General features: G+C 46.9%; 2 protein-coding genes across 4 annotated transcripts; one reads left to right on the top strand and one right to left on the bottom strand.

Annotated features, from left to right (window-relative positions):
• Window positions 1–1,400: 1,400 nt before the first annotated feature.
• Window positions 1,401–12,610, bottom strand: TRUB2 (TruB pseudouridine synthase family member 2). Its single transcript, XM_039506867.1, is given in 9 exon segments — window positions 1,401–3,480; window positions 3,483–3,808; window positions 5,364–5,500; window positions 6,616–6,688; window positions 7,406–7,487; window positions 8,955–9,016; window positions 9,687–9,761; window positions 10,341–10,472; window positions 12,150–12,610. Coding segments are annotated over 9 exon segments (1,227 nt in total). The 5' UTR covers window positions 12,469–12,610; the 3' UTR covers window positions 1,401–3,459.
• A 5-nt stretch (window positions 12,611–12,615) lies between these two features.
• COQ4 (coenzyme Q4) lies at window positions 12,616–26,969 on the top strand. 3 transcript variants are annotated; one of them, XR_005589954.1, is made up of 9 exons: window positions 12,616–12,881; window positions 13,861–14,031; window positions 14,799–14,895; window positions 16,639–16,741; window positions 17,214–17,343; window positions 21,715–21,808; window positions 22,813–22,967; window positions 24,391–24,517; window positions 25,370–26,966. XR_005589954.1 is itself a non-coding variant. In XM_039506870.1 (9 exons), exons 1-8 carry the CDS (start codon window positions 12,770–12,772, stop codon window positions 24,402–24,404), a joined length of 876 nt encoding a protein of 291 aa, XP_039362804.1. In that variant the 5' UTR covers window positions 12,616–12,769; the 3' UTR covers window positions 24,405–24,439; window positions 25,370–26,966. The 3 variants fall into 3 exon arrangements, 2 of the variants coding, with proteins under 2 accessions (XP_039362804.1, XP_039362803.1); XM_039506870.1 differs by having other exon boundaries at window positions 24,391–24,439; XM_039506869.1 differs by having other exon boundaries at window positions 24,391–26,969.
• The last annotated feature ends 805 nt before the right edge of the window (window positions 26,970–27,774 follow it).

The raw sequence follows: 27,774 nt of genomic DNA, 5'->3' as shown, positions 1-27,774 counted from the left end.
TGGCCTATAGAGATGCTAAGAAAAACAGAACTGTACTCTCCTTAGACTACTATTTTCTGTGTGCCACTATAACTCCAGATCAGAACACCTCTTCAGGCACTTCCCAACGACCCTCAATAGGGTCAGTGAGGCACCATTGCTGATGGCTGCATAGCAGACTGGACACAGTTACTTCTCCCTCCTTGTTTCCAGATGCAGTCTCAATTAAAGATATCAGTAATAAAATGAAGGGCTTCCTCAAACAATTTTCTGTATTCAACATAGGTCACAGAAGACAAAACATACCTCACTCCCCAAATTATAGATAAGGCGCTGACATCCTAAAGGGAGGAGGGTTATGGCTATAGAATTAAGGTAATGGTTCCCATGCAGTTCCTGGCTTTCCCCAGCAGCATTTTAGGGATTGAAACTTGTATTCATTATAATAGGGCACTCTTGTGCACCCACAACCTTAACTCCACATTAGTGAAACTTTCTATACATTTCTCCCTGGGTAAACAACTGTCTGTGTGGGGTGTGCCACTGCTGCACAAGAGTTTGTACAGAGGCTTGTATAGTTGAATACAGTTGCTTCTATGAGTGTTCTATACCAAAAGAAAACTAGAGCACATAAGACACAAGGTCTGTCTTTAAACAGTTAACACACGCCAATGCACTGTAGGTGGAAGTACAATCTTTAGCCACAAGGTGGCAGGAGTGCTCCATTACTGCTTTACCTTCACTTTACATCAGTGGTTCCCAAACTTGTTCTGCTGCTTGTGCAGAGAAAGCCCCTGGCGGGCCTGGACGGTTTGTTTACCTGCCGCGTCCACAGGTTGGTCCTATCGTGCTCCCAGTGGCCGCGGTTCGCTGCTCCAGGCCAATGTGGACTGCGGGAAGTGGTGCGGGCCGAGGGATGTACTGGCCGCCATTTCCAGCAGCTCCCATTGTCTGGAGCAGCGAACCACGGCCACTGGGAGCCGCGATCAGACAAACCTGCGGATGCAGCAGGTAAACAAAACCGGCCCGGCCTGCCAGGGGCTTTCTCTGCACAAGCAGCAGAACAAGTTTGGGAACCACTGCTTTACATCATTGTGCAGAGGAACTTGGAGGCAGCTGAAAAAAAATCCATGAATTAAGTTCAAGTGCGAGAGGGTTTTTTTGTGGGGGGTTTGTAAACCCTCAAGGACAAGAGATGAGACAGTCGCTATTGTATATACAGGGAAAGCCAGGAAAATTAATTCAAATTAACTAAAAGGTGTGAATGTAAAGTGGATTAGTTAAACTGTGTGGAAAATCTCATTTTATTAAATCCACACTTTTAGTTAATTTGGATTAATGTTCTGAGGGCTTGTCTACACTTAAAATGCTACAGCAGCACAACTGAACCACTGAGGTGCTTCATTGTAGACATTACCTACACTGACAGGGAAGGATTCTCCCCTCGGTGTAGGTAATCCACCTCCCTGAGAAGCTAGGCCAACAGAATTCTATCAGTCTAGTGCTGTCTATGTGGGGACTTAGGTCAATTTAACAATGCCACTCGGGTGTGGATTTTTCACATGCTGACTGCTGTAGTTAAACTTACTTAATTTCCTAGTGTAGAGCAGGCCTCAGTGCCCTGTGTAAACTAGTCTTTAAATCCTTCCTCCCCTGCCATGGTTGCAATTGCTGATATCAGAGTTACTGCTCACCTTTTAACAGCTGTCCAGGTACATTTTCAAAGGAGAAATTGTGCCTATATGTGCCTCTTTGTACAAGTCTGGAAGAGGTAGAATCTCTTTTGATAGTAGAAATTTGGTGGGGGGTGTTTGCATACTTTGTTGCCTCCACAGGCTGAGCTCATTACACATATTAGAGGCTCCTTCCATCTCTCCATTCTCTCCCACAAGCACTCTGTGTGCTGCCCTCTGATCCCCTACTATTTCAGGGATTCTCTGCAACCCCTTTCATGCCCTCCCCCCGCCCATGCCGATTCCCTGCTGTGACTCCTTTTCCCGCTCCCGTTCTCTCTCTTCTGTCTGGGAGATAAGTCATTCAAGGTGTCATGATGGATGGCAGGTGTCTCAGTCTGTGTCTCATTTTTCCTTCTGCTTTTCTAATTTTTTCCCAAAAATCAATAGGGTTCTGCCAATTGATGCCTAGAACATGCCTGGAAATTTTGCAATTGGTCAGATGTAGTGTTCTAAAGGTATCACAGTACTTCCAAACAAAAATGCCCACCAGTTGACTGTAAGGCCTAGCAAGATCAGCCAATAACATACATGTGTCTGCAAGATATTTCTAAGCATGGGGGAGAAGGTAATCCTCACTATAGTAATAACCAGTGCACCATCACTTTTATATTTAAAATATTTTAGAATCTAAAATGAGGGGTGTTACCTAATTTTGAGCCCCCACGTGTGATGAGAGTTCTCACTGCAAAGCATAACCTAGATATTAATGATTGGCACTCCATCAAAATCTTAGATTGCAATCCTTTAGTACATCTTGGCATCACACTTTGAGCCCTACACATTTTAGAAATACATTAGCTAATTGCTAATGTACCTGTCATTGTTTATGTAAAATAGTAATTTGTAGCTTTAAATGAGCACTAATGGAATCTCAGTGAATTCTAAACCTGTACTCCCTTGCTGTTTCTCTTTAAAGGTAACATACAATTTTGCCGAAGGGCAGGAAAAAATAAAATGATGGAGGACTATAGATGCATGCAAACAAAATGCAGGGGCTTTTGGCCCCGTTGACTTAAATTTGAGTATCAAATAATAGCATCTTTCCCCATAAAATATATTACCTTGGATTTTAATTCACCCCATTCCAACTTCTTGTTTTTACATCCTACTCCAGTCTTCCTATAATAAGCCTCTCTCCTTTCTCCCGCTTCAACTGGCTCTCTGACTAACCTACTCCAGATATTAGTTACCCTGCATGAGAAATAGTATTACCTCCCTACTTTAGTCTTAGTTGCTTACATTGTAGTTTCCCCTAGGCAGAACCCTTTCTTGGTTTGAACAATTAATCTTTACCCCTTTCATGTATTTGAAAATGGGGCTGATCTATAGAAAGTGTCATAATAAAAAATATATATGTATGAAATTGGGAAAAGAACCACTGAGGTCACACTCTGTCACAAGGTGCATAAAGAGAATAAAAGAAGTAAAGCCTGCAACACGCTGGTTGTATTCCCATCTCTAAACTAATTGAAGGGCCCGCTCTTACATCCCTCACCAACCTGATGTTCCCACTGAATCAGTAGCAGTTTTGGCTTTGCAAGGAAATGTACACTCATCTCAGCTATCAACAGTTTTGCTGCAGTGTTGTGCAATACTTACAAAAATTATTCTGCCTGTCAATGGAGAAATGCCTTGCCTGAATGAAAACACAACCAACCCTTACAAAATCGAGGACCACCCCAAGGAAGGGCTAGTTGTGGACTGTAACCACCATTTTCCCTTCCTATTACTCTCCACCTGTCAGTCAGCGTGTGGTTATCTCATTTTATGAGTCAGATCGCTTGCAGACGTTCCCTCTGTACTGTGCAGTTTGCTCTCTGCAACCTGATCCATATCGGTATGTCTTTTACCACTCCTAGCTTGGTGGCCCAAGCTTCTCTGAAGCCCCACTTTCACTTTGATCTTAGAGTCTTGAATTGAATTCCGGATATTCTGCAGGTTCCAGTGCGTTCGCAGGAGAGCACTGTCAAGTGTGAAAAAGCCATCCCGTATCCGCCGCACCTGGGTGCACACAGCAGTTGATTTCAGCTCCAACCCAATCTCGTGAACTATCTTTCGGAGGTACTGCTGGGTCTCATGCAAACACTGGATTTCTGGAGGAGGCAGAAAGACTGCATTAGAAGGGTCAGCGCATATATGCAACAAGACACCGTGCCTGTAAATTCAACCACCAGTTACTGGTATTAAAATACAAAAAGAAGAGTTAGTTCAACAGGAAAGATGCTGTTTTTTTAAGTACCTGCCTGTATAATCATGATTATACAGAGGTCTTGCACAATGTCCCAAGCCTTCAAAGAGGTCAATTTTATACAAACAAGTTTCAAATACAAGGTCATATAATAAGAGTTAGATATTTGGGCTAGGCAAAGGTCAGTTTAGCTGTATCTGAGTTTGTCAGAATAATTCATGAGGACTAGAAAGGCTATTAAGGTGAACCACAAAGCTTTTATAAGCAGACTGTTTAGGATCCCAAATTCTTAATATCTGTACAGATTAAATACTTGTAACAATGTTTAATAGATGCTTTGTCTTCAAACTAAAGCCCCAATCCTGTAAATGGCTACGTGCATGGACCCCTGGGCTTGTGGTGAGCTCTATTAACTTTAGTGGGCCTCTGTGTGGACACAAGGATCTGCCTGCCTGCACAAAGTCAATTGCAGAATCAAGGTGTACGGAAATAATCCTTGCAATATTCCTGTGAGTCAGGTACGAAAATGATCATCCTCACATTAGCTGTGGGGAAATGAGGCAGCAAGGGTATATGACTTTCACCATACCACAGAAGTCCATATTAGTGCCAGGATTAGAACGCAGGAAGAGTTGTCTTTCAATCCTGAACTTAAATCACAGAGGTGACAAATTAACAGCCATGGAAACTGGAATCCTTTATTCACAGATCACCTGTGGAACTCTTGCCCACAAGAGATCACTGAGGCCAGAAGTTCAGGATTTGAAAAAGGATTTTATGTTCAGTTACATTATCTAGGACAAAAAAAAGTTTAATGGGGATATAAAATCTCAAACTTCAGGGCATAAACTGACCACTAATTTATTGCTTCCTTAAGTGGGGAGGGTGGCTGCATCAAATGACTAGGCAATGTATACATCTTCTCTATCCCCTTAATCCCATTTTAGAGTAGGCCTTGAACAACACACAACCAGAAAAAAGGGGGGTGAGGAGGGCTCAGCTTTCAAAAGTTTGGACGACACTGCACAGGAAGAATTATTCCATAGCTATTTGCTAGGGAATTTAACTGTCCTTTGAAGCACTATCAGAGACAGAACACTGGACTAGGTGGACTATCAGTCTGATCCAATATAGCAGTTATGTTCCTACCAGGCAGAAATTGCACAAACTTCCCCACGCTGCTCAGTCCTAATCTAGAGGGTCCATCCAGCACTGAGATGGTCCTTCAATCTCTATGGCAAATTTAACCATTGGGGTGTTTGCTGAGACTGTCACAGTTACCAATTTGTACCAGCTGGGATGGTTTTGTAACAGACACCTGTCCATTAGGAACTAGATTGAGCTCACAAACTCATTTCACACAGACCACAGAAGAGCAGCTAGATGATAGCAACTTTTTGCCACTATCTTCATATATACTTCCAACATACTCCCAAACTCTAGCTCTAGTTAGACCATACCTAGCTGGAATTCTGGAGGTGCAAATTGGAGGCATCGAATTGCTGTGATTAATGGAGGGGTTTTTTCCATCGGGCGAATTAAACCTTCAACAGCCAGCTCATAGGCCTCTTGAGTTTTCAGGTCAATGTTAGAGTGCCTGGAGAAAGGAACAGAGCAGTGAATTTGCACTTCCATCCCAATTAATTCATAGATTCTGAGGCAGAAAGGACTGTCATGACAATCTAGTCTGACCTCCTGCATAAAATACGTCATAAAACTTCCCCAAAATAACTCCTAAAGCATATTTTTTAGAAAAACATCTAATCTTGATTTAACCATAGTCAGTGATGGAGAACCCACCATGACACTTGGTAAATTGTTCAATAGTTAATTGCACTATTAAAAAGGTACACCTTATTTACAGTCTCAATTTGTCTAGCTTCAACTTCCAGCCAGTGTTACACTTTTATCTGCTAGATTGAAGAGCCCCTTATGAAAATATTTGTTCCTCATGTAGGTACTTATACACTGTAACCAAATTACCCCATAACATTCTCTTTGTTAAGCTAATAGATTGAGCTCCTTGAGTCTATCATTATAATGCAACTTTTCTAATCCTTTAATCATTCTCATGGCTCTTCTCTGAACCCACTCCAATTTTTCAACATCCTTCTTGAAATGTGGACACCAGAACTGGACACAGTATTCCAGTAGCAGTCACACCACTGCCAAATACAGAGAGTCAGCTGTTTATGCATCCAGGGATCACATAAGCCCCATTGGTCACCACGTCGCACTGGGAGCACATGTTCAAAGATCCTCTGTTTTGTTATAAAACTGATGCAACATTCACACTTCAAACTAAAGATTTGTTCAGTCTCTGTAGTTTCTAAGTTAACCTCCCCTGACACAGTTTTTAATCATGTAACTGTGTCTGATGCAGTCATTGTCCTACAAATGCTATAAACATAGGTACTACCAGTAAGGTACTACAACTGGGAGGGAAGGCACCCTATCATACTCAGCAGAAGAACTTTCATTTTACCAAGGTGTCACGTATAGGCCCTAAAGTAAGATGGGAGTTCAGAAGCCAAAGGTAGCCTCATTAGAGCTTGACTCCCACACACAAAGTGGCTGATTTTCCTCTCTCAGGCTCAAACCTTTATAATTCATTACAGCAAGCAACAGACTAATCTCATTGGTTCCAATGATCAGCAAATAGCAGCATGGAAGTCAGGTCAGGTCATTCAGGATTTCTGATTGGATACATACATCAGCAGAGCTTTATGATTGGTTCCCTGAATGACAGCAAGAATCCGCTCCAGCTTGTCCCTTGTGACATGATCTGTAAACGTTGAGAAGGCAAAAGAGGAACATAAATCTTCCTTGATACACCCAGCACCTGCAAAGAGTCTTAGTCTGAAATCAAGATGTTGCCATCTCCTGGCCAAGTTGTCATATCTAAATGAGCTTGTGGGAAGCCCATGAAAGATGACTTTAGCATAACAGAATACAGCAGCACAGGAAACTGACCCAGTCTACATATATACCATGCCAGTACATAAAGTGAAGCAGTCCCTGGGGCAAAGGGAATAGAGCTTGCATTGGTTTCATGAGAATTCATCTCATGAGATATTTCAAGACTTTGTTTAACATCAGAACCTTTATGGAAGTCTCTGATCACGCTCTTGTGGGTGAGGATAATATGTCTCCTGAGGTACAAGGAGATGGGGTACACCTAACTTTGGGAATAGGTATGATCAGGACTTTATATCAGTGAGCTATATATTGTGGCTGTATTTAGCATACTACAGGCAGGGTAACGTGTCTGACGAAGTGGGTATTCACCCACGAAAGCTTATGCTCCAATACATCTGTTAGTCTCTAAGGTGCCACAGGACTCTCTGTTGATGTTTACTGTGGTGAGACTGCATGGGAGAATCCTCATAAACCAAGATTAGAGAGCTCTTAAAGGTGCGCTAAATGTTGCTCAATCTGGACAGGTGTAACACTTTACTTTCTAATTAGAAATCTTTGTTTCCACATTGACCATTACACTTACCAAATGTGGTCTTCTCTATTAGCCTGCCTGTGTCTGAGAAGTCATCTGTGGCTTTGCCAAACAGTCCACGAACAGTATAAACCTTCAAAAGGGAAAAGTGCAATTTAAGTGGAGGAAACAGTTTGCAAACAGCAGAGAAGCAATACCCTGCTACGCAGCGACTACAGGGCATCACAGGACAGGAAAGGTTTCTCTAAAGGAAAGCTGCAGTCTCTGCACAGTGAGTGGTGCCTCTTATCTTATATGAACTGATAATGGCTTTGGGAAGCATTGGTGATTTGTTTGACACTCAAATGTAGCATGACAGCCACTCCTGCTGGCAGCTGCCTCAATAATAAGGAAGCAGGCATTATGCCTTGTGACAGCAGTATGATCTCCCCAGGCCCCTCATAGGCTCTTGAACCAGAGCCTATGAGGTTGAATGGTTACAGCTTTCTTAAAGCTCACATGGTCTCATATGAGCACACTTTTATGACTCCCATTTGCTCATGATCTGCAGGCTCAAGCCACTAGAATAATGATTTTATTGCAATGTTGATAAAGATCATCATTAATATTACTTATACAGCTGTGGTGCCTAGAGGCTCCAATCAGGGATCAGAGCCCCATTGTGCTAAACACCGTACAAATGAGTACAACAGTCCCTGCCCTAGACATCTCTCAATCTAGGCCTATAACATGGTGCAACAGCTGGATAGACACACAAATGGAAATGAGGCAGAGTGCACCCCCCACATACCAGTATATAAAGAACATGCTTCAACATGTACACACATGCATCTCTCACTCACCACAGTATGTACACATACATCTATACATACTATTGTATCTGTCTCCCTAAGGTTATTGTCCAGCATGCCATCATTGCTATCAGCAGTTCAGCTTCCAATGGTGGGCGCAGTAGTGTAGATGGTTAAAAGTGCCAGTGCCTTTTCATGTCATCTGGACCTCCACTGAATAAGGTTAGGATACAGTGGCAGCCAGTTGGTGCCTCTTCGTGGAAAATTTAGGGAGGAAATCCCAAGAGTCAATGTGTCTCAGTTCTGAGCTGGAGCTGGAGGAATTACCTCTAGCAGGAAGTCGGGGGAGAGTCATTTTCCAGATCCCAATTCTACTTTGGCTTCTCTGCCAGAACTGCCAACAAACAGGGCAAATGTGATTTGTGTAGTGTGGATACTTCCCTCCCCAGTAGAAATAGTCTGAACCCAGTTTGTTTTATAGAAGCCTCCAGATAGCAATGACTTTTGCTTGGTCCTGACCAGGCAAGATTCAGACTGATGACCTACAGGTAAAAAGCTCCACATCCCATTACCAATTCCCAGGTCATTTATATTTCCCTCCACTCCCACAGGAATACTTAATATTGCTTAATCTCAGTGATTTGTGCCTATTTACAGTTGTATGTGTTATTACTTCTCATATGATTTAGTAAGAGTAGGTCACATTTGCCTCTTCTTTCTTGATGCAATTTCTAACTGGGACTTGATTTCTAGTGAGAATGGGTGTTACACACAGAAGTCCCCAAACAGGGTTCAGTGCCAGTGCATACCCTAGTAAGATGGGCGTTGTACATATCAGTGAGCAGCTTGTTCCCATGGCCCACTCCAAGCACTGAAATACAAAAAACAACAGGAGGCCGTTAATCGGTCCCATAAAAAGTTATTTGGGCATAAGCATTTTTTATATAGCACCACACTATCCCCTGGCACCGTTCAGACACAGAAAAAGCAATATCTATATACCCAGAATTTATAGTCTAACTATTTCTGCCTCTTTGTTGCTGAGAGTTGCCACCACACCCCCAAATCTTTGACTGCCACTAAATCCACAACTAATAAGAGCTACGTGCTAGTTAGCTTCTGCTTTTCATCTGTAGATCCCAAAGCACCCTACAAAAGAAGGGCAGTATCATTATCCCTATTTTACAGACAGGGAAACAGAGACACTTGAGCAGTCAGGTTCACACACAGCAGAGCCAAGAAGAGAATATAAGTCTCCCAATTCAGTCCCTTCCACTGGACCACATTGCCTCTCTGAAAATAATTATTCTTGTCTCCCTGGCTTCTGATTCAGGACCCTCTCAGATCAATCATATCTGTTTTGTGTGTTTCTACTGTAACTTACCATTTCTACCTTTGCCCGTGCCCTACAAAATCCTCAGATGCTGCTAGTAGCCAGCACAGTGTTTTGTGAGCCTATCGTCTATTAAAACCCCCTCTATCCTATGCGTGGTAATTTCATGATGAAGCTATATTTGTCTCTCTTTCAAAACAAAACATACCAAACACTCCAGATGACTTTGTATCCAGACGGTGACCTGCTCCAATTTTCAAGTAAGTGAACTCTGGTCCTTTAACTACAAGGGAAAGAAGGTCATACACAAAATTTAATTTCACTATAAAGAAAGAAATATACCAAGCTTTTCTGATCATTCTGTTCATTCCCTTTGGGGCACCTGCCATTGGCCACTGTCAGAGGACAGGATACTGGGCTTGATGGACCTTTGGTCTGACCCAGTATGGCCGTTCTTATGTTCTTAAGAATAGTATGATGGGACCACATATACTGCCTGCTACCAATGCAATTTAATCTTGCTGATTCCAAGGTGTTAAAAATCTTTATGATTTACCGTGCACATAGTGAAACCACTTCTAATAAATCACTGCCTAAAATGGAATGAAAGTCCTCAGTCTCACCAATGGATTCTCACTCTTCTCTCCACTACAAGCAGATTGCACTGTGTTTATCCCCTTTGAATGCAGTGATTACCAGCTACCAGATAATCATTAGCGGCTGCAATCTAAGGGAATTAACACTTCTTATTCCTCCTTTATTCTGCCTGTGGTTTCTCACTGGGCAAGTCAAATCTAGAAATGATAGTAATGGTTCACAGCAGCTTTTCCACAGAAATCAAGATTCTTCTCCAGCCTCTTACCTAGTGGGTGGGCAGCCAGGACAGGCAACTGGGTAACTGTGAGGGTCAGCTCTTTCCCAGCATTTCCTTCTACAGTGGTAGGCAGGAAGCGTACTTGCTGCTGCACAGCTGGCTGTTCCAGAGAGTTCAGTTCTACAGGAAATGGTACAGAAAACAATGGGACACAGTATGAAAAGAAAATACAGTGAAGGGAGTGATAAACATACGTAGTTTCTCTTCAAAGCCTGGTCTACACACACAGATTCAATAACAGTATAACTATTTTGGTTAGGAATGTGATTTTTTTTTTTTTTTTTTTTTTTTACAGAAATAGTTACCATTACATCTTGTGTGGATGCAATTAGACCAGTATAAAGGTGCTTTATACCAGTACAACTTATTGCCCTTCCCACAGGGGAAACGAGTATTACCATATAATTAAAGTGGCACCACTTGTGTGTGCAGACAAGGCTCAAGTGTCTTTGGCTCATGGTTAGAGTCCTTCAAAGCCATGTATGAGTTCCATTTTAGGAAGCAGCATCTTCATAGTCCCTGAAGGGAGGTGAGTGGGACAAGAGACCATCTCCTTTGTGTTTGAAAGGAATCTAAGTCCTCCTGGTGACTGCAATGCCGATACCTCCTTGATGAGTAGACATGGGTATATCATCTTCAGCAAGGAAGAGGGATTCCTCATTTTAAAAAAAAGTCTAAAGTGATTGCCAGCCTAACAGCTGCTAGGTCTGAGATGGAGAATAGCCTTTACAATGGCTCTCTCAAGCCTGATTTTTTTTCCTCCAACACTTGTCTCAGCCTGCATGTGTGTCATACAGTGACTAGTCTTAGTCATTTTACCAAATTGTGAGGTATGCCCTTTGCTTTATCCTCTCTATGATGAGGACTCAGTTGTCAAATGAACTCACACAAGGCTTGGGCTAGGGCTTCTAACATTAGTCATAACAAGTGTTCCTGGCAGCAAACCAACGTAAGTGGGTCTGAAGGGGTCTCTCAGGCTTTTAGAAGGCCAGGATTATATGCACTAGCACAAGCTAACCATGGCCTGGACCATTAACACCAGGTCAAGTTACTTAAAGGTGTAGCGAGGAGGGCATTGTCAATTGACAGAGGTAGTCCCTCTCCACGTGCACATCCATCCTGCAAGTAGTAATGCTGCTAGGGACGCTGCACCAGATACCGTTAGGAGCTCTACACTCTCCCATTTGGCTCCTTTGTTGACCCAACATGCTTCTCCAAGTGCCAACGTCTCTGAATTGCGGTTTCAGCACGTTGGCCGGAAGGGAGTTTGGAGATGAAGGAAAACATTGGGGGCACTAGGCCTTCTCAGAATCCCCTCAATTAGTAGCTCTTAACCTTTCCAGACTACTGTACCTTTTTCAGGAGTCTGATTTGTCTTACATAACCCCCAGTTTCAAAATCAGACCTAAAAATACAAAAGTGTCCCAGCCTCACTGCTACTGAAAAATTGTTTGTTTTTTTTCATTTTTACCATATAATTATAAAATAAATCAATTGGAATATAAATATTGCACTTATATTTCAGTGTCTAGTATACTGAGCAATATAAACTCATCACTGTCTGTATGAAATATAGTTTGTGCTGACTTCGCTAGTGCTTTTTATGTAGCTTGTGGTAAAACTAGGCAAATCTCTAGATGAGTTGATATCTCCCCCCACCCCCGAAGACCTCTGCGTACCCCTGGGTGAGACCCACTGCCCTAAATCTTCTATGGGGCGGACTGGAAGTCTCCTACCTCACCTCCCTCCTCCACATGGGGTGAAATCCAGGGCCTGGACAAAAGGACCTGGCCTCACCTTTCAGGAGCAGGGTCTCCACTGTGTCCCGCACCCTGATCGAAGCCACCCCGGGGGGTTTGTACACAGCGAAGAGACCGTTTAGCCCGGTCCTAGCCGCCCTCCCGGCAGCCATGGCTATGGCGGAAGGAAATCGCCAGCGTACAGGTTCATCAACTACACCGCTCCCCCAGTGGGCGCGGCCATGCGCTTCCGCCAACTGGGTGCGTTGATGAAAGCGCGCCCCATGGGAGCAAGCGCTACGAGACGCACCCGTTCCGGGCAGTCCTCGGCTGCTCAGCTCCCTAGCAGGGTATAGTGGCCAACACGTGCCAAGCATCAGCAGGGGAGAGAAAGAGTTCTCAGGACACGACCCCGCCTTGGGCGCCAGCTACACAAGTGAGGACGGGCCCTGCTCCTTGGGGAGCCCTGTATTCCCCCAACCCCCTCCTCCTGCGGGATAGCACAGGCGGGGCTCGCTGCCCCGCGAGCTCCGCCCGGCCCAGGAGAGGGACCCAGCTGATCACCCCCCCGGCCCATGATGCACCGGGGCTGCGGCGGAGTCGGGGCGCACGTGGTTTCCTGGCGAGCGGGGAGCGCGGGGGGTGGCCCCGAGCTCCGGCCTGGTCGCCGCTCAGCGGATGCTGCCGATCTGCCGGCTGGGCGGGGCGCGCATGGCGGGCTGGCTGCGGCGGGCTCCGGGCTCGCTGCGCGGCCTGCGGCGCCTGGCCCTGGGTTCGCCGGCCCCCATAGGCAAGTGGCTGCGCCGAGCCGGAGGGGGGCCGCGACGGCAGGCGAGAGCCCGTGTCGGCGGGTTGAGAAGCGTATCAGGCTTCGATTCATTCCTCATGGGAAATGAGACGTGATGCGCCCCCTGCTATCCCTGCCCTGGGCCCCCTCCCAGTGCACCTCAAACCTGGTTTTGCAGCAGCCCTTACCGTGACAGGGTTGCCTGCACCCCACCTACCTGAGTCCTGAATTACAGCGGCCCCTGTTCCAGTGCTGCTCCCCAACAGCCCGGCCAATGCACCTGTGACCTGATTCGCAGTGTCTGCGTCCTAGTTCTCCCAGCTCTACAGATGCACAGGAATCCTGGCAACATCCTTTGCTGTGCTACTTTGTCCCACCTGCCCCAAACTCTGCCACTGCACCTCAAGCACCCCTGGTATTCCAGCTTTCTGTTTTATTGCTGTGGCTTGTTTTTTGTCCTTATACACCTCTACCCTGATATAACGCTGTCCCCGGGAGCCAAAAAATCTTACCGCATTATAGGTGAAACCATGTTATATCGAACTTGCTTTGATCCGCCGGAGTGCGCAGCCCTGCCCCCCCGGAGCGCTGCTTTACCGCGTTATATCCAAATTTGTGTTATATCAGCTCGCGTTCTATCAGGGTAGAGGTGTATTAAGTATATTCCAGGTTATCCAAACAGTAACAGTGATCATGCAGTAGCTTTATTGTTCGAGCCAGTGAGATCCTAGCCACAGCTCCCACCTGGCTAGAACTCCCTAACGTATGTGTTTATAATGGAGTATTGTTGCAAATCACGGGCCATGGTGATACTATAGACACCAGTGACCTGTAGTTATCTCTGATCACCAAGGGCCTTTGCATACAGATTGACAGGAAAAGGACAAAGGAAGCTACATTGGCAGATATGCACTGTCTTAGTCTTTGAACAGAACTGTATTTTCCAGTTAACTCACTGCCCTGGTGTGGCTATGTTTTGCAGGTAGGGGAGATCAGCTACCCCACACTGACTTGAGAGTGACTGCAGAGGAGCATGTGGATGAAGAGAGGTATTACCAGCTGTACCCAGGGCACATCCCCACCAGCCCTCTGCAGAAAGCACTGCTGTCTGCTGGCTCAGCATTTATGGCTCTGTACAACCCTTACCGGCATGGTAAGCTGAATCTTGCAGCTTTTATCCATCTGTGGTCTCCGCATTCACATAGACTCTATTTCCCTCTCTCCCCAGGAGCCAGATCTGTGTTTCTGTTGGGAGTTTCCCTGGGGATTTTCATTCTTTTATTTCCCCATCTCTACATTGTGGGAAAGAATTTGTGTTTAAGAAACTGAGACTGGCACACAGAGACAGCTGTTAGTGCAGACAGTTAGTGAGAAAGATCCCCCTGCATATCTCTGCTAAAACATCTCATTCCTCATCCCTTATTATTCCAAACCTCCCGGTTCTCCTAACCTCACTCCCAGTCTGCAGTACTCCCTGCTGTTCCAGTCCCAGGCCCCATACGTAGCTCTGCCACCGCATCTCACTCCTGACCTTCAGAGCCCTCTCTGAGCAGCACTTGTGACTAGTTGCATAGCAATTTAAATCCCAGAGGATGGTCTAGTGGTTAGGGTGCTTCACCACAGACTTCCTGAGTGACCTCCAGCAAGTCACTTAGTCTCTCTAGGCCTCAGTTCTCCATGTGTGAAATGGGGATAATAGGACTTCTCTACCATGAAGGAGTGCTGTGAGGGTAAATGCATTAATGGCTTTGAGGTGCTCAGATATTGCAGTGCTGAGGGCCACATAGGTACCTAAAATGTATTAGCCCTGTCTTGTGTCCTCAGGATTTTCATTCTTAACCAGAACCGCTGTTTGCCTGTTGCTCTTTTATTGTCAATCATTTTCCCATCCATTCTCTCTCTTTCCCCCTCTTTTTTCAGATATGGTGGCAGTCCTTGGTGAGACAACTGGCTCTTCAGCCCTGCGGAGCCTGAGGGACAAAATGAGACATGACCCTGAAGGTTATCAGATCCTACAGTGCGTTATTGTCCCTCTTGCATGGCCTGTGGCAGGGAAGGAGACAAGCTTATGAGGCAGCTGGCTGGCTGGAGCAATTGCATCTATACCGCACGCTTCTGGGCAGGCAGCGCAGGCTCCTGTCTACAAGGGGAGGCTCCTGGAATCGTTGTGCTTACAGGGACAGAATGATTGTTTAATTCCCAAGAGATTTTTCTGCTCCCCTGCTGATGTTCAGAATGGTCCCTTTTGGCAAGTCCAAGAACAGCAGTACACATACTTGGTGTGCAGGCCTGCCTACTTCCTCTTCGGTTTCAGCTTTGCTGCTGCTGTTAGTGATATACGCGCTCGTTCTAGATGTGGGAAACTGTGTGTATGTGAGCTCCCCCCACAGCAGTTCATGAGGGCGATAGCAACTCCCACCCCGCGTGCCTGCTGCTGGATCTTACTGCATCAGCCTGCCAACGACTGTAGCCTCCATCACCAACTTGTCTGCTTCTCCCACAACAACCTGTTTACTTTCTTCTATGCCACTCCCTACACTTGAAACCCCTTCCCCACACTGGTTTGGAAAGACACTAATCCTATCCCTTCTGATCCCTCCTTAAGACCCACTTCTGCTGTGATGCCACCAGGAAACTGCCAGCTGGTACGGGGTTAATGCAAGTGCACATTCTTATTACTGTTTCCTTTGTCCTCTCTTTTCTGTATCTTCTGTTTGCTCGTTACACCTATTTCTCCTCTGTTGTCTTCATGACACTGTAAATTCTTCAGGGCAGAGGCTGCCTTTTGCTCTGTGTTTGTAGCGTGTCTGATACGTTGTAGGCCTGACCCTGATTGGGGCCTCTGGGTGCTACTGCATTGAAATACTGAATAATAATAGTAAGGCGTGAGACAGGAAGTGCAGCTTAGTGTCAACCAAGCAGTGAAACAACCATCAGATGCACAGGTGGAGTAAGACGGGGACATTTATTTATTTCAGTTCTGGGAATTTTCGTTAATTGGTCCAAGGTGCAACTCAGATCCCCCTTAATCCTTATCCGGAGGATTTAAGAGTGCCTAGGTCTAGCCCGTGTATGTGGGGAGTTTCAGCCTGGAACCAAAACTAGTATGTTCGTGGCCTTTCAGTGCTTTGAATTGGCTCCTCCGTTAAATTTCTTTACTGAAATCAGAGACATCCTGGGCAAAGGTGCCTTCTGTCTATGGGTCGTGGTCCCAGCTGTGCTCTGTGCTAGGTCCTGAAGCTGTTGAAGCACCGACAGCTCAGCAGGAGGGGGCATCCAGTCCGCATTCGGGACAGACTTTTCTCTCCACTGACGTGCTGCTTGCTTCATGAGGCCAGAGCACTTTTGCTGTGAAGCCTCTGGCCAAAGTTTACCCCTGCCTGCCACCACTGTTGTGCACGGTGCCACGTACCTGTCTCTGTTGCCTTAGAGGCGGCTGCATTTCAGAGGTGCTGTGCATAGAGAATTTGGCATCCTCAGAGATGAGTGGTGCTGTAGAAATGTGAGATAACAGCTTTACTGCTGCTATGGCTCCTTTAAGTTCTCTGTGCCCTGATTCCCACCGGTGTGAAATAATAGGCAAGCAAGTGTTTGTGCAGGACTTTAAGAGCCAGTGGGGAAAGGCATCAGCAAAACCCTCCTGCCGAGGATGTGAATTCCAGCAATACCGATGTCTGGGCAGCTGGCCCTGGTTTTCTCAGCTTCCCCAGGGAGTTGCTGTGTTGTGGGTTGGCTCAGCCACTCTGTTTTTCATTTGCAGAGAGCGGCCTCGGATCCGGCTCTCCACCCTGGACGTGACTGGGCTCCGGGGGCTTCCGGATGGAACGTTTGGCCGAGAATATGTCCGGTTTTTGGACAGCAATGTGAGTATGGGACCTAGCAGTCCTTGGGAGGCAGCAGGGCGTTTGGGGGCTGTGGATGGCGGTAGCTGATCTGTCTGGTGAGAAGAGCATGGATGGACTCCAGAGGGGAGTCTGAGCCATCTGGGAAGTCAGCAAGGGAGACAGTAGACAGGGGAGCCTAAAGAAAGCCTCCAGTGAAATTAAATCGGCCTAGTGGATAGAGCACTAGACTTGGATTCAGGACACCTGGGTTCTGGTCCTGGCTCTGCCAGTGGCCTGCTGGGTGATCTGGGGCAAGTCACGTCACCGCGCCTCAGTTTCCCTTTCTATACAGTGGAGATAATGATTCTGACCTCCTTTGCAGAATGCCTTAAGATCTCCTGATGAACAGTGCTATGTAAGAGCTAGGGATTATTATTACTAAAGAATCATCATGAAACAGGAATTCCTGGCATGTAGCAGGGGCTGAACCTGGGCTGCTCTGATTTTGCAGAGGGTTTCTCCAGACACCAGGATGCCGGTCAAGTTTGTCGATGACGAGGAGCTGGCCTATGTGATCCAGCGGTACCGTGAGGTCCATGACCTGATGCACACTCTCCTCGGCATGCCCACCAACATGCTTGGTGAGTCCAGACTGAGTGCGACTGAGAGTCATTACCGTCTAGCATGCTGCGGTGTGAAATGAATTGGGGAGGTCTCTGCCAGGCTGCCAGTGGCCAGATGTCCACATCACAAAACCCATCCCTGCAGCTTGGCCACCTTGTTGGCTGACTTATCAGAGAGGCCAAGGACTGAATGGGCCATGGAGGTTAAACTCCTCCAGATCGGGGCTGGAGGCCACTGATGGGGCAGGGCGTGGGGCACGTTTGCTTTGCCGCTGTCAGCATTCCATCTGCTGTGTGGATAAAAAGAGAACCTCAGCCTCCAGGAACAATCACCCTTCACCTACATGAGAGATGCTCACTGAGTCACTGGCATTGCTGAATAGGAAGAGGTTGGGTGGGTGCTGCCCTAAAGGGCCGATGATGAAACCTGCAGTGCAAGGAGAACGACTACATGAGTGGATTGTTTCGTAAGCCAAAACCAGCTTTGAGCAAGCGTGGGCTGGATTTACGAGAAGGGGACGGGAGGAGAAACGTTCTTTTAGTTGAGCTCTTATCTGCAAATCAGCTGTCTGTTCTTCTGAATAAACTGACTAGCAAGTAGAACAGGAGTCCTGGTGGCACCTTAGGGACAAACACATTTATTAGAGCATAAGCTTTTTGGGGCTACAGCCCACTTCATCAGGTGCAGCAGCAGGTTTAAAACAAATACAGGGAAGTTCTTCTTCACGCAGCGCACAGTCAACCTGTGGAACTCCTTAGCTGAGGAGGTTGTGAAGGCTAGGACTGTAACAGCGTTTAAAAGGGGACTGGATAAATTCATGGTGGCTAAGTCCATAAATGGCTATTAGCCAGGATGGGTAAGAATGGTGTCCCTAGCCTCTGTTTGTCAGAAGGTGGAGATGGATGGCAGGAGAGAGATCAATTGATCATTGCCTGTAGGTTCACTCCCTCTGGGGCACCTGGCATTGGCCACTGTCAGTAGACAGGACACTGGGCTGAATGGACCTTTGGTCTGACCCGGTACGGCTGTTCTTATGTTCATAGAATGGAACATAGAGTAAGAAGATATAGACATACAGAGAACATGAAAAGGTGGAAGTTGCCATACCAGCTCTAAGAGGCTAATTAATTAAGATCCCCGCTGATAATAGCTCATCTTAATTAATTAGCCTCTTAAAGTTGATATGGCAACTTCCACCTTTCCATGTTCTTTGTATGTATATTTATCTTCTTACTCTATATTCCATTTTATGCATCTGATGAAGTGGGCTGTAGCCCATGAAAGCTTATGCTCAGATAAATTTGATAGTCTCTAAGGCACCACAAGTACTCCTGTAAAAGCAGCAGAGAGTCCTGTGGCACCTTATAGACTAACAGACGTATTGGAGCATGAGCTTTCGTGGGTGAATAAATACTCCTGTTCTTTTTGTGATACAGACTAACACGGCTGCTACTCTGAAACCTATTAATAGCAAGTGGCAGGCTGAAATTGCTGACCTGCTGTTAGCTGAACAAAGCTTTAGGACCCTGCAGGAGCTTGGGCTTCCCAGTGTTTGGAGGTTTATTTTAAGAAGGTCTGGTGCAGGCTGAGAGGCCTGACATTTGACCTACTCCACCCTTCCACCCCCATCTTGTTGCATCACAGTATGGAGTTTACCAAGCTGCAAATCTTGCTGTTAAATAGAGCACTGGACTGGGATTCAGGAGACCTGGGGTCTGTTCCTGGCTCTGCCACCAGCATTCTGAATGACCTTGGGCAAGTCACTTCACCGCTCTGTGTCTCAGTTTCCCCATCTGTTAAATGGGGATCGTAACCACCTTTGTAAAGCGCTTTGAGATCTACCGATGAAAACTGCTATAAAAGAGCTAGGTATTATTAATATTCTAATATGCTTGAATGCCAGCAGCTCAGGGCTCCCGAGCAACCCTACAATAACAAACCTGTGCAAGTAACTCAGTGTTCCTGAACAGCCCGACAGCAATACAGTAATACCCATGATCATGTGATTTGGGCAGCTAAGTCCCTTAGACACCTTTGAAAATCACAGCCTTAATTTTTAGGTTGAACTTTTTAAATGTTGTATAGAACCCAAATGTTAGGTCTACAGTATGGATGCTTATTTATTTGATTACCTTCAAAGGGTGCTTATGTCTCACACTAGCGCATGGCCTGGAGTGCTCTCATCCTTCTGCAGTGCCTCAGAAAGGGGCCTTCAGAATAAGTTAAGTTGGCTAGAGAGCTTAAGGTCCTGATTCTGCTCCCATTGGAGTCAAGAGCAAAACTCCCATTTGCAGCATTGTCTGAAAAGAGCAAAAATATTTGCATCAGCAGTGTCATGCTCATTCTGCGGAGAGGGCCAGATTGCGTAGTTTAATTATGGCCCATGGACAGGGGTATTACAGCAGAGCAGTGGTTGCACTCTGGTCATATTTTGAAGGCTTTCTTCATGTAGAAACATGCTTTAAAAAAAAGGCGGGGAGGGTTAGATTCTGTAGACTCTAAATATGCCAAGTGGGCAGCAGAAAAACATCGAGCAGGCCAGATACTTACTATACTGGGTTTATAGTGGAAATGAGAGGGCCACTTGGAATAGTAACTTCAAGCCCCCAAGTTCCCTGACCAGTTTTTTGTCATAAGAATGGCCATACTGGGTCAGACCAAAGGTCCATCCAGCCCAGTATCCAGCCTGCCGACAGTGGCCAATGCCAGGTGTCCCAAAGGGAGTGAACCTAACGGGTAATGATCAAGTGATCTCTCTTCTGCCATCCATCTCCACCCTCTGACAAACAGAGGCTAGGGACACCCTTCATTTCACAGTCAAGTTTTCCCTTCCCTTTTCCCATATGCTGGGTGCAAGATCCTCACAAACAAGTCAGTTTAACCTAAGGACTTGATCCAGTATCCACTGAAGTCAGTAGCAGCCTTTCTGTTGATTCTAATGGACTTTGGATCAGCTTCTACTGGATTATACAGGAAAAACAGCGAAACTGACTAGACACAAACTGTCAGAGAGGGAAAACAGAGAGAAGTAGGGCCAGTTTCTCAGCTGATATAAGTCAGGCTTGCTCCAGTGAAACCAATGGGGTTACAAATCCGTTGACTCCAGTTGAGAATCTGGTCCATTGTGCATGTTACAGTTACAGGGCCAGCTGCACCTCTCTCCCCTATCTGGTCTCTCTAAGGCAGTGGTTCTCAACCTGCAGGCTGCATGCAGCCCAGTTAGCACACAGCTGTGTGGTAAAGATTGCCCAGCCCACACGGAGGGATCCAGGGTCAGGGCTGCCGCCCAGCAGGATCTGGGGTCAGGGCTGCCCGCCTGGCCCCACAAGAACGGGGATCTAGGGTCGCCGGGCTCTGCTTCTGGCCCCACTCTGCGGAGGGGTATCTGGGCGTATGTGGCACACAGTTATAAATAGGTTGAGAACCACTGCTCTAAGGACACCCCTCAGATGTCAGCCTCATGCCTTTACCTGTCCTAGGGTGGAAATCTGCAATTCTCCCAATCAGGCTCTGGGCTACAGCACCTTGTGGATCACCCATTCTGGTCAAGCAGGTCTGACAGGGATCAGGCACCTGTGGGACTTCCCTGTGGGAGTCTGTGACCAGTGGTGAATAGAGTGATCAGAGGGCCTTGTAAATCAGAGGGTTGTTTCTTTAACAATAGGAACAAAGCATTTAAAGAGAGAGGATTGTAAACCAACAGTCTGCATACACCTCTGTCTTCACCCCTCTTCCCCCCTGGACGGTAGCCCCTAGACAGCCTCACCCACTGTCTCTTAACAATCCTCCAGTGCTGGAAAGTTGCTTACTTTGGCGTCATTCTTTTTCCTTCCTGTTTGTTTTTCCCAGCGTTCCATCCCATTACACTAAACCAATCTATTTGTACGATAAACAACCCCATAACCAGGTCAACACACGATATTCATAAATTATTACAGAGCGTCCCCACAGGCACCACAGAGCCAAGCCCAGTCATTCCTGCATCATATCCAGGGCGGCGCTCTGAGCTGTTGACGGTGGCTCTCCAAGCCATCACCAAATGCCAGCAGGAGGAGCCCCCTCCTTAGCTAGAAATAGGGTGACCAGATAGCGAGTGTGAAAAATCGGGTCACTTGGGGTCTGTGCTTATAATTGTCTATATAAGACAAAACCAATAATATCAGGACATCTGGTCACCCTATCTGGGAAGCAAGAGCTGATTATTTCTAGAGCCCAGAGGAAACACATACAATCTTAGTACACTCTGAACGACGGCCCAGACACGCACCTGAGGAAATAATTCACTAGGAAGAGGAGGGTGAAAAATAAAATGACTCAATTTCTCTGTTTTGACATGCGTCTAAATAGGGAGCTCTCATTCTCCTGGGTCTTCTCTGGCTTTCTTCCAGGGGAGGTTGTGGTGAAGTGGTTCGAAGCTGTTCAGACTGGCCTGCCCATGTGCATTCTGGGAGCGGTGTTTGGCCCTGTTCGTCTCAACGCCCGGTACGTTGATCAGCCTGCAGGCTTCTGTCGAGCCTGTGCCTGGTTTGAAAGTCTGATTGAGAGGTTTTCTCTCCCATTATGTGTCTTCAAGATCCCAAATAAAATGGCAGCAGATGGGCACGACAGAGGGGACCTGTCTGCAAGTGAGGGGGTCTTCCCAGTGGAAAGGGGGACTCATGTTCCATAGATCTTTATAGGCAAAGATGGCCTGATGTGGAAGATTATCCTACCCAAGAATATGAAAGCTCTCATGGCACCTGTTAACATCCCTAAAGGGAATTAACCTGTTTGTCTAGGTCTGATTTATCCCATAAATCCTAATAGGGCTTCCAATCTGGAACCACAGTTCCTACCAACACTACCCAGTGAAATGTCTTCATGCAACAGAAAGCACCGTCTTGTCTAGTAGTTAAAGCAAAGGACTAAGAGTGAGGCCTCGTGGGGTCTATTCCCGTGTCCACCTCTGACTTCGCAGTGTGTCCTTCAGCACCTCACTTCTCTGGCTGTGCATCTCCCCTGCTGTAAAATGGGATAATGAGATTGGCTGGTCTCCGTGTTATGCGTCATTACATACTCAGCAAATGGTTCACAGCAATGGTACCATTGAGCCCAGAGGCTCAGATTCTTCCCAGGGCTGTTTCTAGGCACCCCACATAACTGGCTTCTGGGAAGCAGCACAGTTTTGTGGTTCAAGCATGAGACAGAGTCGGGAGATGTGGGTCTTGTCCTGGCTCACTGTGTGACCCTGGGTAAGGCACTTCCCCTCTCTGGACCGTCACTGCTTCATGAATTAAACAGGGAGAATGAGATTGACCTGCTCATGGGGGGTTGTGAGAGTAAATCAGTTAGTGCTGCTAAAGTGCTTTAAGGCCCTCAGATGAAAGGGGCTGTAGAGTGTGTAGTAGTATTGTATTGTGTGCCGCTGTGTACAGTGGTATTGTGTTTGGCTATTGGATTGTGTTCCCAGGGAAGAAAGTCAAACCATTTCCACACCTTTATTGCAGGAAGCTGCAGATCCTGACCACAGAGCTTATTCCCTGGGCTGTTCAGAGCGGCCGCAATGCCAGCTGTGTCCTGAATTTCTACTATGAGAACCGCTGGGAGCAGACGGTGGAGTCTCTGAGGGAGGAGATTGGAATCTTACATCCCCCTGCTATTTGTGTGTAAAAGTCTGAGAGGCGGGTGGGCATACTGGGCTTCACACTGGCAGGATGGAGCCTGACTGGGCACCATGCATGAGGAGCAATGAATAAACCCTTTGCAGGTTCGAGTCTCCTGGGAATTCTCCTACAGCAGTTGAGGGCATCAGTCTGCCCACATGAGATGCTGGGTTGCCAACTTGCCAAGAATGCAAGGGCTGCACCCAGGGCTGGATTCATCGCTGTTGTAAGCGGCTGTAGCTCTGCTGATGTCAGTGAAGTTGCACTTTCGCACCCCTAAGGTGAATTTGAACCTGGTGGCTGTCTTAGTCCTCAGCGTAGAGATATGGCCCATGGAGATAAGTCCCATCATGCAGTGTACCAGCTAGATCCTAGCAGAGGCTGGGACATGGAGTCTCCATGTGCTGCATGTCTTCACGTGCTGCATGTCTTCACAAGACCCCATGAGAGGGCCCCATGGTCTGCATTCAGTTATCCCTGTAATACTGGAGTGGGGAAGATGGGAAGCAGAGCTGGGTTAAAGTAGCACTGAAACTATCTAGTAACTTTTGGCTTCTGGTTGCTATAACGTTCCCTAGGTGAATACCTACCCCGCTGGGGAGCTGAGACACTTAATTCCCTAGGGGACCATTCTACCCCAGTTAAAGCCAGTTGACACAATGACAGCTGATCAGCACTAGTGCTCTGCCCCCAGCGGTACTGACTGGCACTAGGAATGTATTTTGTGTCTCTAGTACAGCTCAATCGATCAGTCTCATACCTGCTTTGGTCGGTCACAGTGAAACCACACCCCACTGAGTTGGGAGGGCATGTGTGTCACAGTGTGTCAATTGCTGCATACCATTTAAAATAAACAAAATCCACCACCAGCATCCCCCTCGCTGACTGTCTCAGCAGCCAGGCCAAGGTTTGAATGGGCCACGGGGCCTGAGCTCCCCTCTCGTCCCCAACTGAGTCCCTTCCAGTTTACAATAGAGGCACAGTGACCGGCTTGCCAGGGGGAAGCACTTACTGACCCTATCCAGGCTGTACCTGCTCCGAGGAGAGAAGATTTCAGTCCCCACTAATTCCACATGAACTTGGCTTTGTTTTCAGTAGCTCTGTGTGGGCTCGAGCGCGCGAGGCTGTATATCTGCAGAACAGAGGGAGGGAGAATGAGATGCTGAATCCCACAGGGAGTGGAATGCTGAGATTGCACACGCTGTTTGTGCTGGGTCAGTGTTTATAAAGCGATTTCTGTGCAGTGTAACTAAGTTGGGTTCCACACTTATAAGGCAAATAACAAAACCCAGATTGAATAGTTCTTGGTGCTGGGCCGGGATGCACCAAAGCAGGATGTATTTTAATGTGGTGTTTTGAGGCTGATGTTCCTTTTTCATAAATAAAATCCCGGGTGACGCTTGCAGCTTTGTCTCCCCCCAGATCAGACAATCTGACGTGTAACCTCATCCTTCGGAGGGGTCTGTTCTTTGTACGTTTGCAGCAGCTGGAAACAGATCACGTGCGTGTGTGTAGCCTGCCTCCCCAGTGGAATGCAGACACAGAGCAGGTGGTGTATGTGCATCTTCTACAGTGGTTGTGGTGGCAGAATTACCTGCTCTGATAGGGCTGCATTGGTGCAAGTGGAAGCCAGACCTTGTCGCCAACATACACACTGCTGATAACCTGGGGTTTGGTCCTGGATCAGCTCTTTTCAGGCAGTTGTTGGGATTAATCACTTCTCCCTGTGTTTGTAGTACATAGCCACAGGCAGGGTGGGACACAGTGCCTATGGAGTGCAGGGTGCCTTTGCAAACATCAGTTTAATCTTCACAACCCCCTGAGAGGTGGATATTATCACCCCTGTTTTACAGGTGGGGTAACTGGGTGACAAAGAGGACAAGTGATTTTACTAAGGTCCCCTAGCGAATTAGAGGCAAAGCTGGGGCTTGAACCTGGGAATCTAGATTTCTAGCCCCCATGCCCTACCCATTAGACCACACTCCCTCCTCACAGAGCACACACCCTGCAGGCAGCGTTTTGGCTTTCCACAATGGGATGCAAAGAGCTTCCAAAAACATTGGACGTGTCCCTCCAGCGATGGACCCAGCACAGTGTCTGCCTCCCCCATGTTCTCAGAGCACTGAGACCAGTGTGCTGTGGTCTAAGGCTTCCTGTTCTGTGAATGGTGTCTGGAAGCCACTGCAGGCGGTTGTGAGGTCTTGCTCACAGTCTCATGGTCCTTGCTGCAGTGCTCAGCTACCTGTGGTGAGAGCCAGGCAGATGTAGAACTCCCTCCAGCAGCCTGGGGAGGCTAGTAAACACCTGCACCTGGCTCTTGTCCCTTCTGAGGCCACGATCTGTTCTCCTCATGCTCCCTCTTGTGTATTGCAACCTCCTTCTCTTGTCTCTGTCCCTGCAGAATGCGTCCCCCTTTCCCATAGCGCTGCCCAAGCCTTCCTGCTACTTGAATCATGGCACTGACTGCGTCTCCCTTCTCCTTTTGGAAACGGCTGGCCCCGGGAGCTGACGCATGGTCGGGTGTTTCTCACGGAGGCGGAAGGGGCACGGAAAGACAATACTTACCTGCAGAGAGCTGGGCCCAGCCCTGCTGCCACCTGGTTAGGAAATTCCAACTGTGCCCAGCCTCTCACCCTCCCCACCTCTGTCCTCATGCCAGGAACCAGCAGAGGGGCTGGTGAGCCTGTTCCGCAGAGGAAGTTAGAACAGCGGGATGAGAAGATGGCCCAGAGCCGAGAATGGCTGTGCACGGACAGGGAGTGTGACTCTCCCATCCTGCTTGGGGAGCTGGGGGGCGGTGGGGGATGCACTTTAAACAGTCATTGGGGCAGGGGGAGTTAGTCTGGCCAGGTGCTGATGGAGGGGCTATCCCGCCTGCCTGCTTACCTTCCCACAGGGCCTGTGGGGGCAGGGTCATCTCTTCATCTACAGAGGTCTCCATAACTCCAGCCCTGCCTCTCCTCTTCCTCCGCTCTTCACCCTCCTTCCAAACCTCACCCCGACCCCTCCCTTTGCCGTTTCACCCACTTCTAAAACTGTGTCAAATGTCACACTGGAACCGCCTCCCAAATCAGTGGAAAGGCCAAGCCTCGTCCCTACTTCTGTGAAGTCCCCCCCCCCCGCCCCCAATACTCCTGTTCTAATGGCCAGACCCCGATCTGGGTCTCACCTGGTATAATCTTGTGGCCCTAGACCAGGGGTTCTCAAAACTGGGGGGGGTCACAAGGTTATTACATGGGGGGGGGGGTCATGAGCTGTCAGCCTCCACCCCCCAAACCCCGCTTTGTCTCCAGCAAATAGTGTTTGTTTTTAATTTATAAGTGGGGGTCACAGTCATTGGTTTGCTATGAAAGGGGTCACCAATACAAACCACCCTAGACCATATGCTCTAAGGTGAGAGCCCTGTTATCCGCTTGGCACCTGTCAAGAGACGTGGTAAGTCCATTTATCACATAGCTCTGCATGGATCTCACTACCCTACCTGGAGGGTGTGTACATCTATTATCTCATCTAAGCAAACAAAACTGGGTTAACATGGAGTTCGGGGTATGTTTCTGAACTCCATTCATTGATTAAAGAAAAAAAAGAGAGAGAATATAGTCAATCCTGACCTTAAGGTTCTTAAATGTTATGACATAACCACTGCATCTTTCATAAATGACAGTTCAATAAACTCACTTGTAATCAAAGTACATGTAGAATCAGGATTCTCCTTTCCTATTGGCATAAAATCTGGGGCTTCTCCTGAAAGTCCCAGTGTAAAACTGGTGTAAGTAAAAAGAGAATTTGGCCCAAGGTCTGTCTCTATCAATGGGTTCCCTTTTGAGGTGGCTGAATGTTTACAGTATGAATCTAGTAGAACACAAAGAAATGCTATAAAACTTGTGCTGACTTTCAGGAAGGTGTCTGATAGATTGTAAGCTCTTTGGGTTGGGCTGATATTTATGTGTTTGTACAGCTCCAAGCACCATAAGAGCCTGAGCTGGGGGGGGGAGGGATAGCTCAGTGGTGTGAGCATTGGCTTGCTAAACCCAGCATTGTGAGTTCAATCCTTGAGGGGGCCACCTAGGTAGGGATCTGGGGCAAAAATTGGTCCTGCTAGTGAAGGCAGGGGGCTGGACTCAATGACCTTTCAAGGTCCCTTCCAGCTCTAGGAGATTGGTATATCTCCAATTGTTACCTTTTTTTGTTATCTTTAGGAGCTACTGCAATATAAAAGTTAAATAATATTAAATTTCACATTTACAGCTGCACCACAACTTTCACAAGAACTTAACCTGGGGCCCATCAGTAAGTGGGATGAGTTTGGGAAGAAAATATTGAATGTTTTTCATATACATCCATGAAAATAAAGGCCTAATCCAGCTTCTGTTGTGATTGATGAGAGTCTTTCATTTGAGTTGAATAGCAATTGGATCGGACCCATAATCCACACTTTACATGCATTTTTCAATACAACTTTAACTGGAAGTGTGTTAGTACCTCTATAATAATAATAATACCTAACTTTTATATAGCTGTTTTCATCAGTAGATCGCAAAACACTTTGCAAAAGAGGTCAGTATCATTTTAATTTTACAGATGGGGAAACTGAGGCAGAGATCAGTGCAGTGACTTGCCCATTATAATGAAGGATAGAAAAATCACTCCTTAGCTGGAAGGAAAATGGACAGAGACCCTTTAAGACCAGTGTGCACCAATAAAGTCAGGGAAAATCGAGATGTCCTGAAACGTTCACAACTGACACCATACAGGCAGATTCCTAGACAGGGAATTAGCTCAATACTGACATTAATGAGCCTGCTG

The sequence above is a fragment of the Mauremys reevesii genome, linkage group 19, assembly GCF_016161935.1.
Source record: "Mauremys reevesii isolate NIE-2019 linkage group 19, ASM1616193v1, whole genome shotgun sequence".
NCBI classification, from domain to species: Eukaryota; Metazoa; Chordata; order Testudines; family Geoemydidae; genus Mauremys; species Mauremys reevesii.
Note: the sequence above shows the minus strand (reverse complement) of the source record. Positions and strands in the feature narration are given on the sequence as shown.